General features: G+C 43.7%; 1 protein-coding gene across 1 annotated transcript in view; it reads right to left on the reverse strand.

Moving 5' to 3' along the window:
- tmem132e (transmembrane protein 132E) overlaps positions 1 to 19591 on the reverse strand; it is an 841056-nt gene that overhangs the window by 136943 nt on the left and 684522 nt on the right. Inside the window, exon 6 of the mRNA XM_078548464.1 lies at positions 13401 to 13606. Within this exon, the coding sequence (XP_078404590.1) occupies positions 13401 to 13606 (206 nt within the window). The remainder of the gene's footprint in view (positions 1 to 13400; positions 13607 to 19591) is intronic.

Raw genomic sequence — 19591 nt, forward strand, 5'->3', positions numbered from 1 at the left:
ACCTGGGAGAAACACTGCAATCAAATCAGAGTTCAGAAGTTGTAAAATACAATTTCTAATTACAACCTTGGAATGTATCAGTATAATTTTCCAGTAACCCATTGTAGATTATATCACTGTCACTCTATAATTGGTCCCTCAGAGGTATATGATATCAGTCCCCAAATAGTGCAAGGGTGTGTACAGCATCAACCATGCATATTACTTCTGATGACAAACATTGATATCTTAGGAATGGCCGCAGCCAAGTTTTCCTACTTTCATGCCACCAGCATTAATGGTCATGTTACAGATTGTAAAATAATGAAAGCCTACTTAAATTGATTTTGGCCACCAATGCAGGTCTATCTACTTGGTAGACCCAAAGCGCCTTTACTGATTTGTATGAAGGAGGAGAGAAAACTGATGGTGGATTCATACTAATTAATAAAAAGCTTTAGCCCCCTCTCATCCAACAGTACAATCTTCAGCCATTAATCTAATTAAAGCACTGAACCCTGAATTAATTGATAGGAGGTCTTGTGGCACAGTTGGTAATATCCCTACCTCTGGGCCAGAAGCTCCAGGTTCAAGTCCCCACCAGGACTTGTTGGCTATGGAAAGAATGTGTAATGCAGTTCAATGGGCTAATCAGCCTGGGAATTATTCCACCACTTCTCCACTATTCCCCAAAAAAAGGGTTAAAAAAAAAGTGTGAAGATGTGCTTAAAAAAAATCTGAGACTTAATTTGTGGTTCAGTAATTCAATGACTTTTAAAACCCTCAGCCTGCTTGTTGTGACCTGGAAGACACTTTAGCCATTGTTGGCCTGTATGGATCTTCCCTCAACATTAGACAAATCCCAGATAGACTAACAATGCTGGATTTTACATGTCTGATCAACCTCCTATCTATGGATTTTGCGGCATTAACCCCTAGTAATCTGTGATAGAATAGACTCACTGCCATTACATAATGGGTCACTGAGATACCTGATAACAGCACCAACATAGAATGACAGACCTGAAAATTCCTGAGACATCACCCCTCCAACGTATGTGCCTTGGAGTGCAATTGTGCACACCCTTGCACTGTGCTGGACAACCTGCCCCAAATCATGAAGATAGGGTTATCTGCATATTTGGGGTGGGCCACCGGTACTCACAAGGATGAATCAGCAGCTCTTTCAAAGCAGAACGGTACTATAGCTTCTGTCATTTACCATCATAGTCACAATGAAAAAATAAAAGCCAGTCAGCTTTCTGTGAAATTTAGATCATTGGATCATGTTTATGCTGTTGGGCTCAGTAACTGATTCCAGCCAAACCCAATGAATATGTCAACAGCCAATGCTGTCATAAAAACTACACAGGGAGACATTGCACATCATGCAGAAAACACGAAAGTAACATACAGAGCTGACAATATATCATTTTGTGTGATTGGTTCATTTTAATAATTTCCATATGCTCCATGTGTGGATTGGTTGATGATCAGAGAGCATAGTGGTCTTTCAGGACAGGACATATAGCAAGTTAGCTGTTCTTAAGCAACTGCTGTTCATAAGTGAAGCTGAGATGCATATTTTTCCGATTAGAAGTTTTCTCAAAACACTTCAGAGTGATAGCAAGGGAGGTAAGGGGAAGGAAAACTGCACTTGCTGAAGGGACAGTTCTGGAAATGCTAATTCATTAGCTACTGAAGCAGAGTTTATCTCTTTGGAGGTAAGGGACTCCATCCAATCAGGATCTTTGTTCAAAGTTTCTGAATGAAGATGCCAGAATGTGTAAATGCATTATATGTAATGTAATGTAATAAAATGTAGGAGTAGATTGTTAAAATGTAGGAGTAGATTGTTAAGAGTATCATAATTTTTTGCTTACAATTTTCATATGGCCTTCTAATGAATGTCAACAACAGTTTGGTGCTACTTCATTAAGGCAATACAAAGCACTTTGGCAGCCTTTCAGATGGCTGGCACATGCACATGCATGTCTATGTTGCTGCAGAGCATATTTTGTTGCTGGCTAAGAAATATGCTTCTAATGAAGTGTCAGCTTTGGCTCAGTGGCAGGACTCTTACCTCTGAATTAGAATGTGGTGGTTTGTAGTGGGTAGGATGTAGTTCAGTGTGCATCCAATGCCAAGACCAAGGCACCATGTGTGGCTCAGCTGTATGGGAGTGAGGTGAGTGGGAGTGAGGAGGATGGGAGTGGTGGGCAGAAAAATTAGGAAAACAATAGTAATAGAGGATTCAATAGTTAGGGAAACAGATAGGCGTTTCCATGGTCACATGCATGATTACAGGATGGTAGGTTTCCTCCCTGGTGCTAGGGCCCAGGATGTCACTGAGCAGCTGAAGAACATTTTGAAGGGAAGGGTGAACAGCCACAGATCATGGTACAAACAACATAGGTAGAAAGAGGGTCGAGGTCCTTCAGGTAGATTTTAGGGAGCTAGGAAAGAGAATAATAATAAGCAGGATGTCCAAGGTAGTAATCTCTGGATTGCTCCAGGTACCACATACTAGTGAGTATAGGGAGAGAAGAATAGAGCAGATAAAGGAGGGAGGGCTTTAGATTCTCAGGACATTGGAACTGGTTCTGCGGGAGGTGGGGCCTATACAGGCTGGACAGGTTGCACCTCAACAGAGTTGGGACCAATATTCTTGCAGGGTGTTTGCTAGTGCTGTTGGAGAAGGTTTAAACTAATCTGGCAAGGGTTTGAAAACCAGGATGTAACATCAGAAAAGTGAAATAAAGTACACAAAATATTGGAAGAGACAGATAGTATTAGCCAAGGAATGGTAAGATAATTAGGTGGGGTCAGACTAAGAGGGAATATAATAAGCTCTAAATTAGGTTTGCAGTGCATATATGTAAACATATGAAGTGTGGTAAATAAGGTTGGTGAGCTGCAGGCACAAATAGTTACATAGGAATATGATGTAGTGGCAATAACGGAGTCTTGGCTCAAGAAAAGGCAAGACTGAAAACTAAATATTCCAGGGATATAAGCTATTCAGGAAAGAAAGAGAAGAAAAGAAAGGAGGAGGGGTGGAAGTATTGATTAAGGAGAATATTACAGTACAAGAGAGAGCAAGAGAGAGGATGTACTAGAATGGTCAAGGAAAAAATCTATTTGGTTAGAGTTAAGAAACAATAGAGGTGCCATTACATTACTGGGTGTATTCTATAGAGCACCAAATAGTAGGAAAGATATAGGTGAGCGAATTTGTAGGGAAATTACAGAGGGGTGCAAGAACCATAGCGTAATGACAATGGGGCCTTCAATTGTCCTAATATAGACTGGGAGAGTAATAGTATAAAGGGCAGAGAGAGTGTAATATTTCTGAAGCATGTTCAAGAGAATTTTCTTGATCAGTATGTTGCTAGCTCAGGGAGGAAGGAGACATCGCTGAATATAGTTCTAGGGATGAGGTGGGTCAAGTGGATCAAGTGTCAGTCAGGCAACATTTAGGGAACAGTGATCATAGTATTAAAAGGTTAGTTACGGAAAAGGACAAGGAGCAATCCAGAGTAAAAATATTTAATTAGAGGACTGCTAATTTCAGTTGGCTGAGAACATGTCCCTCTGGGTAAATTGGAATCAAAGATTGACAGGCAAAACTGTAAGGGAACAATGTGCTGCCTTTAAAGAGAAGATAGTAATTTGGGTACAGTCGAGGTACATTCACACGAGAAGAAAAGGTAAGGTAACTAAAGCCAGAGCTCCATCGATGATGGAAGAGATAGAGGAGTAAGTTGAGGGAGAAAAAGGGCACATATGACAGATGTCAGGTTGATACTACCAGTGAGAACCAGGCTGACTTATAAACTTCAGAAGGGAAATGAAAAATGACATGGGGACAAACAGAGAGTATGAGAAGACATAGCCAGTTAACATAAAAGGGAATCCAGAAATATTACAAGCCTATAAATAATAAAAGGTTAGTAAGGGGAGGGAGGCAATTAGGGACCAAAAAGGAGACCTAAGCATGGAGGCAGAAGGCATGGCTGAGGTACAAAATAGGTACTTTGCATCTGCCTTCAACAAGGAAGAAATGTTGCCAAAGTCATAGTTAAAGAGGAGGAAGTTGAGATACTGGATGGGCTAAAAATTGATAAAGATGAAGAACTATCTTCAGCTGTTACATCAATGACCTTCCTTCCATAATAAGGTCAGAGGCGGGGATGTTCGCTGATGATTGCACAATGTTCAGCACCATTCGCAAACTCCTCAGATACTGAAGCAATCAGTGTCCGCATGCAGCAAGACCTGGCTTAGGCTGGCAAGTGGCAAGTAACATTCATGCCACACAAGTGCCAGGCAATGACTATCTGCAACAAGAGAGAATCTAACCATCGCCCCTTGACATTCTATGGCATTACCATTGCTGAATCCCCACTGTCATCATCCTGGGGTTACTATTGACCAGAAACTGAACTGGACTAGCCCTATAAATACTGTGGCTACAAAAGCGGGTCAGAGGCCAGGAATCTTGCAGTGAGTAACTCACCTCCTGACTCCCCAAAGCCTGTCTACCATCTGCAAGGCTCAAGTCAGGCGTATGAGGGAATACTTTCCACTTACCTCAATGAGAGCGGCTCCAATGACGCTCAAAAATCTTGACATCATCCAAGACAAAGCAGCCCACTTGATTGGCACCCCATCCACAAACATTCAATCCACCACCAAAGCACTGTAGCAGCAGTGTGTACCATTCACACTGTAGGAACTCACCAAGCCTCTTCAGACAGCACCTTCCAAACCCACACCTAGACACCCCCATCTAGAAGGGCGGGGCAGCAGACAGAAAGGAACATCACATCTGGAAGTTCCCCTCCAAGCCACACACCATATAGACTTGGAAATATATCACAATTCCTTCATTGTTGCTGGGTCAAAATCCTGGAACTCCCTCCCTAACAGCACTGTGAGTGTATCTACACCCCAGGGGCTGCAGAAGTTTGATAATTCAGCTCACCACCACCTTCCCAAGACCAATTAGGGATGGGCAATAAATACTGGCCTAGCCAGCGACACCCACATCTCATAAATAAAAAAAAAATGTTCATGGGTGCGAGAAATGGACATTTTTTGTATATTTTTGGGGAATATTGTGTTATTCTGTGAAAAAGGCTGTGTGTGTCTGTGTATGATTTTATTAAGCTGGGCATAGATCAATAGGAGAAAGTTTGGCTGGGAGGGTTTAAAACATGAAAAGGATAGAGACGTTAAATATGAGGTACAAGTGAATAGGTTAGATGTAACATTTGCATTTTTAGATCAGTGGAGAGTTTGTTTGAATATCAAAGGGGAGTCAGAGGTACCAAGAAAAATATTTCCATCTTGCAGGAGTTTCATACATATACAGAAGTGGGGATATTATATTTTATTGACCCAAAAGCAAAGATAAGATGGAAACACGAAATATCTTATATTTGAAAGGATTTGAATTTCAAAGACGTGTGAAAAGAATAGAACTTGAGATGAAAAGGGAAAAAAGGTATTTTAGAATTATTGTGGAGAGCTTAGGGTAGCTGTAGCTGTTTTGAGGTATTGGGGCGTTGAGCTTGAGCTGTGAGATGTGGCAGCTGGAGCTGTGGCTGAGAGAGGATGCAGTTTGAATCAACCATCCAGTCAAGCCAGAAAAGTCTTGTTCTGCAAAAAACAGTTTCATTCTGAAGTTTGGATTTTCACAGCAGAATGGAAGAGAATTACAGGTCATGTGGTATGCCTTTATTGAAGCTACAGCAGTTTGGCTTGGGTAATAATTACTGGATTTTTTATATTTAAACATCCAAAAGGGACTGTTGACTGGAAGGTGTTTCCAAGTAGACAGTCTTTTTGGGGGAATGTTTTGTAAGACCAAGTTTAACTGTGTAATTGTAATCTTGTGTGCTTAAGTCTTCTTTTATTCTTGTTGATAAAACTTTACTTTTAATTTTTTAAATCCCAAACGTGTTACCGGACATTTTGCTGCTGAGGTCAGTACGATTTCATCTCATTTTCAGAATACAAAAAAAAAGGGGTATGGCCCCTAAGTCAAGTTTCCCTCTAGGATTTGGTTTGCGCAGCAATTAACATCAACTGTGGTCATAACAGGGATCACAGAGTAGATAGAGAGAAACTGTTCCTAATGGTAAGAGGGTTAAGAACCAAAGAGTACAATTTAAAGCAACTGGCAAAAGAATCAGAGGCAACATGATGATAACTTCTTTATGCAGCGAGTAGTTAGGGTATGGAATGCATTGCTTGAAAGATTGGTGGAGACAGGTTCAGTCATGGCTTTCAAAAGGGAATTTACAGCTGTAAATGAGATGTAAAGTGCATCCCTCTCAAACCCCCTCAGAACCTCCTCCGAAACATGCAATTAGAGTAATGTACCGAACAGGAAATTATGGAGAACAGGAAGCTGACAAATTCCTGAAATCAAGAAAAGGTAACAATTGAAACCAGTAAAAAAATGGAATAAAAACAATGATTGAGCAATGAATAATGCAGCAAAATAAAGTCCTATAGATAAAAATGGCATTCCCATTTGAGAATACTGGATGGAAGCATCCCAAATTTGCACCAAGTGCTGTAGCAGGCGGCAAGAAGAATCTTTTACTCACTAGCCGCAATGGCGGGATTTCCCACCATATCATCCCATTCCCAGCGTGTCCCGCCTCATTAATAATGCACTCACAGGAAACACTCCGGATTGCTGGCAGCTGTCCTTGGAATGGCCTGCCCTCCCATGACTTCAGTGCTTCCTTGCTCTGGGCGCCATATGTAAAGCGAACCAGAGTACATGTATACAGACCAGGACTCCTCCAGGCAACAGATGGCCCCAAAAGCAAAGAAGATGGCAGCCTCAAATTTAGTGATGCCTCTCTGGAGCACCTGCTGGATGTAGCGGAAGGCTGCTGTGATGTCGTCTACCCCCGCTCTGGCAGCAGGAGGTCCACCAGCCACCAGTCTGGCCTGGGAGGTGATGGCAGCAGCAATCAGTACACTGGGGCACAGAAATCAGCCATCCAGTGCAGGAAGAGCTTGAATGCTCTAATTTGTTCTGCCAGGGTAAGTCAACCACCTCATCACTCTCAACTCAAACAGTCACAAACCCCTCATACATCGACAGGGATCTCACACCTCAAATGACAACACCACTAACTCTCACACACATCCTCACATCTCCATCAGGCTCATAACCTCTGGAGCTCGCATCCTCATGCCATCCATGGCTCCGCTCACCACACAAACATTCCACTCAGTGTCATGCGTCCTGCTCACACTCTCCATCTGTTTTCATGCAGGAGATGCTGGCTTACAACAGTAGGGAGAGGTCCCAGACTGGGTCGGAGGGGCACACTTTAAGGAGTGTGCCATCGCAGTGACTGGTGAGGACGTGGACCGTGCCTGTGGCAACGGTGAGGTCGGCAGCAAACACTCATGTGATGATCCTGCACCAGATCATTCCTCTCCCAAATCAATTGTGAGCGCTCCCTCTCCTATTTTTGACTCTGCTGCCATATCTTTACTTTGGTTCACAGGGAGCTCTGCCAAGCGATGATGCCCTCATCCAGCCAGTTCCTCAGCTCCACCCAGGTTTTCACCTCCAGCCAAGAGGACACCTCCTCCATTCAAGAACTGGAAATAAGCAGCCTGGGGGATCCATCACAGAGCTTACCCACACCCTTCACGAGCGCAGAGATACCCATCTTGGTGGGACCTAGATCTAGAGCAGGCTCGGGTTCACAATCTGGTGGTCGCCACAAGGACATGTGTCCAAAACAGGTTCAGCCGAGCTCCCTAGCACTTGGAGGACTGCTGGAGAAGAGGCATCTGTGAGGTCCGAGTCAGATGATGAGCCTCTGGATTCGGCCTTCCAACTCATCCTGGAGAGTCAGCAGAAGGTGGGGGAACATTATGCAGAGCTGTTGAAAACCCTCAAAAGAGTGGCATGCAAGTAGGAGGGATGCAACTGTCTGTTCTCTGATGAAGTGGTGTCCACATGTGCACGTATGGAGGTCTCCATGGGAAGGATAGTGGAAGCCATGGAAACCCTGGTCCAGCAGAACGTGAAGAAGCGCGCAGACCTGCACTCCATTGTGGTAACTATGAATGAATTCCTGCAGTGGTAACGTGAGAGGGAAACAGCGCACCTCAATGTCCCTCCAGGTGCTCCTTCCTCTCAAGGAGTCAGGCTGGGGCCCTCGGGCACCTGAACAGAGGAGGAGCAGCAGCTGGACACCTCTGAATCATGCACCCAGGAATCTCAGAGGCTGTCCACTCCCTCCGAGTCCCCTTTGCCTATGGCTCCCTCGACCTTGTCCTCTGTCACCACAGATGGAGCAGCTGGCCCACAGGAGGCCAGCCAAAGCAAGCTGGGCCCCTCAAGGCCTCCTTGGCGCTCCAGTTGATGTACGCCAAAGTCATCAGAGGCAACAGGCCAACCATTGGACAGGCTGTCTCCACCCCTGCTTCAGATGCCAAGGCAGCACCTAGAAGAAGCGGTAGGCCGAGAGAAGTGGCAGGGCCTTTCAGAGCCTCGTGCGAGAACTCTCCCATGCATGTGGAACCATCATCCATCACACACACCTCACTGTCCTGAGCATTATCAATGCTGCCTGTTGGGGTTATCTTTCAGTTGCTCAACTGAGCTGACCTTCATCTCTGCCCATCCGCTCCCATGCAGCACTTGTGCCCTTCTAACATGAGGCTCCGCTCACTTTTGATTTCAACAGCCATGCAGTCATTAAGTTTCTGATCACCTCCCCTGTCCTTTCCCTTCCCCCAGTCACCCATGTCCTTTCCCCTATCACTGTTGGCCCCCCTGGCATCACCTTTCATCTCCCCACCATCACCTACTAACCCAAACCCTTATCTTTCCATTATGACCAAGTGAACGTGTATGTTCCCTACCTTACTGAGAATCCCACTCCCATCCACATCGGCCTCCTCAACCTACTCCTTCCCACCCCCAGGGTCCATTTCTGCCTCCAAGTCCCCACCAACCGCCCTTTCCTTCCTTTCTACCGCTACTGTCACACCCTCATTCTCCCACCCTTCCAGCTCCCTCTTCCTCTCTCATACTCACCATTCCCTCTTACTATGCCCACCCAGAGTTCACTCCCTAGGAGGCAGTCATTGACTCCACAGACCCCACCCTTACATGTTCACCTGGACATCCCCCATCCTTTATTCCCTCCTCCACCCTTACTCCCTCCTTCCCCTTTCCAATCTCCACATCCCCAACAATGAACCCCTCCAACCTCAAACCTCCCTCCCACAACCTCAAACCAGGGAGGCGATACTGGTCAGGCCTTACTTTGCATCCCATTAGCGGGTTGCAAAGTGGGTTCATGCCGGCTTCCCGTGGCATTAGCGTTCTGCCATGATGGACACTATCGGCTGTACTTTCATGTGGCGTGAAATCAATTTTTGGCCTTCTCGTCATATTGTCCCCGCCCCCTTGCCCGCCTTGACACCCAACGCCAATGAGGCCAGAAAATTCTGGCCACTATGTTCAATATGCCTGAAGGGGTTTTCAAAGCAGTGCCAGTTGAAAATGACTTCAGGCATTCCTGGATACTGAGCGTGCAAAATGATGGCAACACTTTAAATCTATTTGCATAATTTTTAAGCTTTAGTGGGGAAATTGCATGAAAAGTGCAACTGTCTTTTGCTCTTATGTCATTACCTAGCCACAGAACAGACTGCTTCAAGTGAGAAACAGGCCTAAGGCATGCTCACCACTCCTATATCCAACTGCAGAATCAGGCCCATGTTTTTAAATCGATATTAAACTAATTATTCATAACTGTTTAATTTTTAAAGGAGTCATGGTGATAGTACTTACTCTTTAAGGACTGCCAGATCAATTGTAAATCAGTTTGAAAGATTTTCCACCACCAATTAAGTTGTATGAATATTAGAGTACGAATGTTCAACACTTTTGTATGTAGTTCCTTTGCCTATTGTTTTAACAGAGAGCATTAGCTCACTTATTTTAAACTGGTTAGTGCCTCTGTTAAAATATCAATGGACTGGCATACAGAATCATAGAATGTTGCAATACAAAAACAGACCATTCAACCCTGCAATTCTTATCTGGTGGCTTTGCTTTATAACTTGAACGTCAATGTTGTTCCTGCAACGTTAAAATTGCGCAATTTCAAGGCTCTTGACTGTAAATCTGGAACATGTTTCTATCACAGGAATTTCTACTTTTTTAATTAATTTATGGGATGTGGGCATCGCTGGCTAGGCCAGTAGTTATTGCTCATACCTAAGTGCCCTTGAGAAGGTGGTGGTGAGCTGCCTTCTTGAACCTCTGCGGTCCATGTGGTACACCCACAGCGCTGTTAGGGAGGGAGTTCCAGGATTTTGACCCAGTGACAGTGAAGGAACGGCGATATAGTCAGGATGATTAGTTGCTTGGAGGGGAACTTCCAGGTGGTGGTGTTCCCATGTATCTGCTGGCCTTGTCCTTCTAGATGATAACATTCGCAGGTTTGGATGGTGCTGTCGAAGGAGCCTTGGTAAGGTTCTGCAGCGCATCTTGTAGATGGTACACACTGCTGCCACTGTGTGTTGGTGTTGGAGGGAGTGAATATTTGTGGAAGGGGTGCCAATCAAGTGGAGGGTATTCCATCACACACCTGACTTGTGCCTTGTAGATGGTGGACATGCATGGGGGAGTCAGGAGGTGAGTTACTTGCTACAGAGTTCCTAGATTCTGACCTGCCCTTGCAGTCACAGTATTTATATGGCTAGAACAGTTCAGTTTCTGGTGAATGGTAATAACTAGGATGCTGATAGTGGGGAATTCAGCGATGTTAATGCCATTGAATATCAAGGGACGATGGTTAGATTCTCTCTTGTTAGAGATGGTCATTGCCTGACACTTGTATGGCACGAATGTTACTTGCCATTTGTCAGCAGAAGCCTGGATATTGTCTAGTTCTTGCTGCATTTGGACATGGGCTGCATCAGTATCTGAGGAGTCGCGAATGGTGCTGAACATTTTGCAATCATCAGTAAACATGCCCACTTCTGACCTTATGATGGAAGGAAGGTCATTGATGAAGCAACTGAGGATGGTTGGGCTGAGGACATTACTTTGAGGAACTCCTGAAGTGATGTCCTGGAACTGAGATGACTGGCCTCCAACGACCACAAACATCTTCCTTTCTGCTAGGTATGACTCCAAGCAACGGGGAGTTTTGCCCGATTCCCATTGACACTAGTTTTGCAAGGGCTCTTTGATACCACACTCGGACAAATGCTGCCTTGATGTCAAGGACAGCCACTCTCACCTCACCATGCCTCTGGAGTTTAGCTCTTTTGTCCATGTTTGAACTAAGGCTGTAATGCAGTCAGAAGCTGAGTGACCCTGGCGGAACGCAAACTGAGCATCGGTGAGCAGGATATTGCTAAGCAAGCACTTCTTGATAGCACTGTTGATGATACTTTCCATCAATTTACTGATGATCGAGAGTAGACAGATGGGGCGGTAATTGGCTGGATTGGATTTGTCCTGCTTTCTGTGTACAGAGCATAGCTGGGCAACTTTACATATTGCTGGGTAGATGCCAGTGTTGTAGCTGTACTGGAATAGCTTGACTAGGGATGCGGCAAATTCTGGAGCACAAGTCTTCAGTTGCCAGAATATTGTCAGGGCCCATAGCCTTATCAGTATTCAGTGCCTTAAGCTGTTTCTTGATGTCACGTGGAGTGAATCGAATTGGCTGAAGGCTGACATCTCTGATGTTAGGGACTTCCGGAGGAGGCGGAGGAGGGTCATCTGTTCGGTACTAGGCTGAATATTGTTGCGAATGCTTCAGCATTATCTTTTGCACTGATGTGCTGGGCTCCCCCATCATTGAGGATGGGAACATTTGCGGAGTTCCCTCCTCCAGTGAGTTGTTTGATTATCCACCACCATTCATGACTGGATTTGGCAGGACTGTAGGGATTGGATCTGATCCTTTGGTTGTGGAATTGCTTAGCTCTATTTTTCTCTTGCTGCTTATGCTGTTTGGCTTGCAGGTACTCCTGTGTTGTGGCTTCACCAGGTTGACATCTCATTTTTTAGGTATGCCTGGTGCCGCTCCTGGCATGCCCTCCTGCACTCTTTATTGAACCATGGTTATCCCCTGGCTTGGTAGTAATGGTATAGTGGGGGATATGCTGCACCATGAAGTTAGAAATTGTGATTGAGGGCAATTCTGTTGCTGCTGATGGCCCTCAGTGCCTCATGGATGCCCAGTTTTGAGTTACTAAGTCTGTCTGAAATCCATCCCATTTTGCTTGGTGGTGGTGCCACATAACACGATGGAAGATATCCTCAAAATGAAAGCAGGATTTTGTCTCCATAAGGTGATCACTCCTACCAATTCCGTCACGGGCAGATGCATCTGTGGCAGGCAGGTTGGTGAGGATGAAGTCAAGTACGTCTTTCCATCTTATTGCTTCCCTCGCCACCTGTCTCAGACTCAGTCTAGCAACTATGCCCTTTAGGACTCAGCCAGCTTGGTCTGTGGTGGTGCTATGGACATTGAAGTCCCCTTGCCATTCTCAGTGCCTCCTCCAAGCGGTTCAAAATGGAGGAGTACTGATTCATCTGCTGAGGGTGGACGGGGAAGCGAGGTGGCAGTGGTACGATCAGCAGGAGGTTTCCTTGCCCTTGTCTGAGTTGATGCCATGAGACTTCATGGGGTCCTGAGCTGATGTTGAAGACTCCATGGGCAACTCCCTTCCGACTGTATATCACTGTGCCGCTACATCTGCTGGATCTGTCCTGCAGGTGGGGCAGAACATACCCAGGGATGGTGATGGTTGTGTCTGGAACATGATCTGTAAGGTATGATTCTGTGAGCATGACTATATTAGGCTGTTGCTTGACTATTCTGTGAGACAGCTCTCCCAATTTTGGGCCAAGCCCCCAGATAGTAAGGAGGACTTTGCCGTTGTCATTTCTGGTGCCTTGGTCGATGCCATCCGTCCGGTTTCGTTCAATGGTTTGATACAACTGAGTGGTTTGCTAGGCAATTTCAGAGGGCATTTAAGAGTCAACCACATTACTGCAGATCTGGAGTCACGTGTAGGCAGATTTCCTTCCCTAAGGGGCAATAGTGAACCAGATGGGATTTTACGACAATTGACAATGGTTTCATGGTCATCATTAAACTTTTAATTCCAGATTTTTATTGAATTAAAATTCCACCATCTGCCATGGTGGGCTTTGAACCCAGGTTCCCAGAGCATTACCCTGTGTCTCTGGATTACCAGTCCAGTGACAATGCCACAACGCCACCACCTCCCCTGCGGGCATTTTCCTTTTTTCTTCTGTTCACTATGAAAAAAAGCCATATAGAGATACGTTCATAAAGTTTACCGTAAAATGAAGATTGATTCGGGCTACTCACCTTCTGTCAGGGAGGATTGGCACCCGCCAACCTTTCACTTGACTCAGTTTGCCATCTGACAATTCAATCTGCAGAGGAAGTTTTGGTACCCAAACTGTCAGTTCCAGTGGGGCACTCAAGTGTTCATAGTTAAAAATAATCCGGGCATTCATTGAGCCTTGAGATTCCTTGCCACTGACAAACACATAATCGCAGCCTTTGGAGACCTGTGTGAATACAGAAAAGTTTGAATCAATAGAAATCTGCACAAAGAGAATTTTTGGACCCAGTAACTAAATTCCGGTCCAAAAGAATGCAGTAATCAATCTTATTATGAACAATCTAAATCCCATATTGGTTGACAATGCATATCTGGCACAGAGACAACCAATAGTTTATAATTTGGTTTTGAATGTTGCAACTTACTTTCTTGATTTCAAAGTGGATGGAGAAAACAGTGGCATTGATGCAAACCTTTCTATATTTTTACAAATAATTCCAAATGATTGAATCTCTTTAGGAAACTTTTGCAGCAGTTTTGTAATTAAAACAGGATCTGTAACAATAGGACAAATAACAAAAAGCTTGCTAATACACAGGATATGCAGCACAGAAACAGGCCATTCAGCCCAACCAGTCCAAGCTGGTGAAATTGAGAACTCAGAAACTGTGAGCCCTATCTTCATAAACTTGGAAAGTTAAAATAACCTGAATAATGAGATGTGCTAACTTGACCAAGTTCATGTGATCATATAAAAAAGACATTCACTAGAACTAGAGCACTGCGTCTCCTAACACCTCTGATAAGCTAATAGAATACACCCTTCTGCTGTGAAGTACTCCACTTAGTAGTTTGGTTAAGAATGTAAGAAAACAACGTGGAGCGTGCGTCCCGACGTCACCGCACGTCATTTAGATTTTCAGTTCGGCAAGCGTGCAGCCAAGTCGGCTGAGCGCCCGCCGAACTCTCAAAGGCCTATTAAGGCCATTTAACTAACAATTAAAATAATTAACGGAGCTGCCCATCCAACCTTAAGGTTGGCAGGCAGGCGAAGAGCCCAGTTGGCCTTCGCATTTTTCATGGAACCTCATCCACGGGCGGGATGAGGTTTCATGAATGATTTTTAATTTTCTCAAAAATTTTTATTGAAATTAATGCATATGTCCCAGCTCATGTGACAGTTTCAAATGAGGGGACATGTCATAAAAAATTTTTCAACACTTTATTGAACTGGTAAAACTTAAAGCTAATGTGCTTCAGGGAGGTTTCTGCCCTCTTTCATGCGCATGCGTGAAAGAGCGCACTGCTGACTCAGGGAACCCCATCCCAGCACAGCGACCGCACAGCGCTTCCGGGTGCGCATCATACTGGGCAGGCCTTAATTGGCCCACCCACGTAAAATGGCGGCGCAGTCCTGATCGGGGGTGCCGATTGGGTCCGCGCCCATCCGCGTCCGCCTCCGCACAACCCCTCCGACAGGGGGAAAATTCTACCATCATTTATTTACAATAATGGCTATGAAACAAGCATTAGAATGCTACTATATTTGTATAAAAATTTGCCTTGAGATTGTTAATCAAATATAAGCTGTAAAGATGTAAAAGCCTAAAAATGATTCAAATTTGTAATGGCACTAAACCATTCAACATCAACATGTCATACTAAAATATGTGAGCTGCAAACAGCTTTTAAATCGAGACCTAAAACTAAAGCAGCACTTTTTTTTAAAGTTACTCTATGCTCCATCAGATGTGCAGTAGTTTGAAACAGATGGGAAAGCCTGATGAAGCAGTCTAACTGAGGAGTTGAATTTGCAACTGGCATTAATCTTATATAAATGCTTAACACTCATGCCAAACTTCTCTTGGTGGTTTTAATGCTGGGAAGAACCTACTTGACTGGTTGAACCAATTAACAATAATGCCTAGGAATTTGGATTTTGTTACTACAGGAAAGGTAAACTCAGGGCTTGGAGATCAAAGTCAGGTTGCGGTAGAGGCGGAAGTATGGGGTTCTGCTACAGTGAGGGCACTGGGGCTGATAATAAGTTGTACAGTACATAGGATAAAATATTGTATCCTCAGACTCATTTAAAGCAATGCCATGGGAGACCTGCTGGTAATAGAACTTGAAAAGTTTTGTGCTGATGCACTTGAAAGTGACAAAATGCTAAATTCCTGTTGCACTGGTATCTGCTTGGCTCAAGAATAAAAAGCAGCATATCCCAATTGAACAAATACTGGTTTAACCTAGTCAAGTCTAAAAATTAGTTAGCAAAAGAGGAAGTAAAGTGCTTCTAACTGTCCTCAACTTCAATTCATACCAATTAGACCTTAGCATAGATGTTTTGCTTGGTCCTCTTGGGGTAACTCAGGCAGAAGGTGATCAAAACCTTTTTTGGACCTGATCCTACAGGTTCAATCTATTGCCACCACTTCCAAGATTTCCTGCTGGAAGTGAGAGGGGACATATGACATGTCTGCTGATATATGGGCAGGTTATGTAAATGATAGAAATACAATATCTGACATTTTTTGTCAGTTGCACCAAAACAACGTTGGACAGTTAATCATCCCGGTGTGTAGAGCTGCAATAGGTGCTGAGGAGGTATTTAAAATTTAAAGGGTAAAAAGTCTATTAGTAAAGTGATCAATAACATAGGATAAGGTGCTGTTTACAGAATCTTCAAATTTATATGATGCAGCAGAGAGGTGTCGCCAATTCAACATGGATTTATGCTCCATTTGCTACACATCTATTTCTGCACCCTTTCCACATACCAATTTTATGCCCCTCTCCCACCTATTAATGTCCTCCAGTGTGCCATCAATTTATGAACTTTCCATGCAACAGCAATTTATACTCCTCTTTGCACACAACAACAAATTATGCTGCTTCTCTTCCCACCATTCCCCATGGACTTTCCAGCAGGTTCCTGTTTACAAATGCAAATTGCCATCAGGACAAAAATCCGCATAACAGTACTCACAATAGTGAGAGTTGTTATGCTCACCATTATTTAAGTGTAAATTGACAGCAACTTTCAACGACTGCATATGTGAAGTTAAATGCGTAAATCAGGAATGCTGTCTGAGTTACCTGGCTTCTCTATAAGCTTCGCAATAACTTTGCAATAACTATAAGTGTTATGTTTGAGATGCAACTCTAAATTCAGGGATCAGGCCACTAGTTCTTGAGAGGTTTTATATTAAGCTAAATGAAATATTTTATTAATTTATACAAGTTAAATATATACACATGGCTACAAATTACTACGATCATAACTTTTAACAAATTCCCAAACTAATCTCCATTAAGGCAACAGCAACTCATAGACTTAACCAGATACCAGGCAAAGCATTTTTACCTTACAAATTCAAAAAGAGGTTCCTTTCACTTTGGTTCCTTGCAGACACAGTGGTAGCCTTCAGGCTTTGATCTTACCTTGCCTCTGCCCTGCACACACAAAACTGCTGAAGTTATACCTAGCACCGCTCACTGAATGTAAATTCTTATTGTATCACCAGCCTCTTTGAACTCTACCTTTTAACTATAAAACCCCTTTCAAAGTATCAATTTAATTAGTAACATAAACATGTTGCTTGGTATCTGCTAGCTAGGTGGTAATTTTCACCCCACTTCCTGAATGCTCTATTCAAAACATGCAAATATACGCTATCTCTCTTGCATATCAAAACTAGTACACACCAAAGCACCCAAGTTAGCTGGTTTTAATCCAATTAAGACACACCCACAGACTAAACCACTATTTTAAAGAATTTTTTTACACAATAATATTATATACATTAATAGCTTCATGACACTTGCTTAAAAAGGTGCCAGATTCCCTGTCGAGAGTGCTGTGCTGAAATGGATTTCTAATCGCAGCAAGTTCCTTGCAAAATCCCATAGGAGGTCTATTGGCCAGTGCAAGTGTAATGAATGGCTAGCAACGTATGTTCGCAGCTGAGAGCAGATGCAAGATGCAATGCTCCTCATCTTACAGAACAACATATCATCCAAATTATCCTAGGGAAATACCACAGGAGATCTGTTAGTTTACTTTGATAATTTGTATCTCAATAAAAATATACAACATCATAAACACACAAAACATGCTTACCTTACAACGCCAAAGACAATTTAATTTTATGGCTATTTTGAATTATTCATATTATATTAAGTATAATATTTTTAAAGCTTTTCATCCTTTTCTGTATCCAAGCTTGTTCATTTGAAACAAATTTTATGATTTGTTAAATTAGCTCTCATTAGTCATTTATATATTTGGTTTTCCTGTATGGAGTTCAGCTGGCTGGTTAGTTATGAAAAAGATAAGCTGTCTGTAAGCTGTAAATTTTAAGTAATGTGACTGCAGCAGCAGCTTTTCGGCCTTGTGGCAAGACTCTGAAACATTCCTCTACAGTGTTGTGGTGGAAGGAGAGAAATTAGGTGGGATTTTCCACATCTGTCCACCGCTGGGATGTTCTGGTCCTGCTGCAAGTCATTGGATTTCTGGCTGGGGCATCGCCTCGCCCATGGCGGGTCCCACCCGCCACGGGGCTGGAAAATCCCAGCCATTGTCATGTGAAACTGTGTGGAAGTTTACCCTGTTAACCTGAGGAACAGTGTAATATTAAATCATAAAGTTCAGAAAGTCCTATGTTTGACTCTTGATCTGCCCTGAGTTAACTGATCTATACAAGGACAGCGACTGGGGCAGATACAATTAGTCTCATTCACTGTTAAGGGCTCATAACTTTCAATGCAATTTTATGGGCAGGATTTTACGCGTCAGCGAGCAGGAGCAGGGCCCGCTCGCCGACACGCAAAATGACACGCAGTGACGTTGGGCGGAACTCCTGACGTCACTGCGCCCCTTTTAAATTTTCAGGTAGGCGGGGGCGCAGCAAAATCAGCTGTGCGCCTGCTGACCTGCCAATGGCCAATTGAGGCCAGTGACAGAGTCAATTAAGTAATTAAAGGACCTGCCCGTCCAACCTTAATGTTGGCGGGCAGGCCATGAGCCCTGGCGCGAATTAGAAAAAGCATGAAACCTCATCCACGGGCAGGATGAGGTTTCATGTAGGTTTAAAACAATTTTAATAAAGCTTTTGTAAAAATTATGGACATGTTCCAACTCATGTGACAGTGTCACATGAGGGGACATGTTAGGGAAATTTGATTTTTCTATTTTTAGCTTTTTTACATTTACAGCTGATCTCCCTGAGGCTGCACTTAGCCTCAGGGAGATGAGTGTGCTCCTTCATGTGCATGTGCAAAAGAGTGCACTCTTGATTTTGGGACTCCCTCCTCCCTGGCCACACAGGAAGCACCTAGCGCTTCTACGCAGATGTCATGCTGGGCGGGCCTTAATTGGCCTGTCCACATAAAATGGGGCCATGCCCCCGACTGGTGGGGGGGGGGGGGGCGCCGATCGGAAACGCACCTGTGCGCGCGTGCCCTTCAACTTCGCCCCCGTCGGGGGAAAATCCTGCTCTATTAATTTCTGGACAACTTGACTGTAGGACCCCACATGCAGCTTCTACCTTAAAAATGATTCTGTGAAAATAAATACTGAAGACACCCTAAATTTCTTTCCTGTGTTTTAAAAGTAATGCGACCAAAGATATTAATACCACTATACAAAATCCTATATAATTTCCCCACTATCATTAGGCTCACCTCTTGTGGATCATATTGTTTTGTTAATGTATATCATGAAAGTTGGACTGGTCCCTTCCCCTGGGGGGTACAGCATTCAGTAGAATGCTCACGTGAGGCTGTATTTGCAAAGGCACACTGATTCAATATTCACACCCTACCTTACATACACATAAAAGTGAAACACCTCATCCAAATAAAGGTTAACATGTCAAGTTGGACAAAGAGAGAAATAACTGTAGAAATGGACAGACAAAAGAAGTCATTTGGGCCCAGCTAGATCAACCTAATAAAGAAACCTAATATCCTCCCTATCTCCACATTTAATGGCCTCTTGAATACTGCAGGGTTTTTGTCTCCCAGTCCTACTTCAAAGGGGCAATGGAAAAATACTTTTAAAAGCACTTAGCTTCAGAATACATCATTTGTGATGGCTAGTATCAGAAAAATATAATAATTTTCATAATGCTATTGTAATTTATTGTGAAGTAGAGCAATAGCGGGGTCTGTGTCCATGGGTCTGTGTGTGTCTGTGTGTGTGTGTAAG

Source organism: Cetorhinus maximus, chromosome 9 (assembly GCF_964194155.1).
Source record: "Cetorhinus maximus chromosome 9, sCetMax3.hap1.1, whole genome shotgun sequence".
Classification (NCBI taxonomy): domain Eukaryota; kingdom Metazoa; phylum Chordata; class Chondrichthyes; order Lamniformes; family Cetorhinidae; genus Cetorhinus; species Cetorhinus maximus.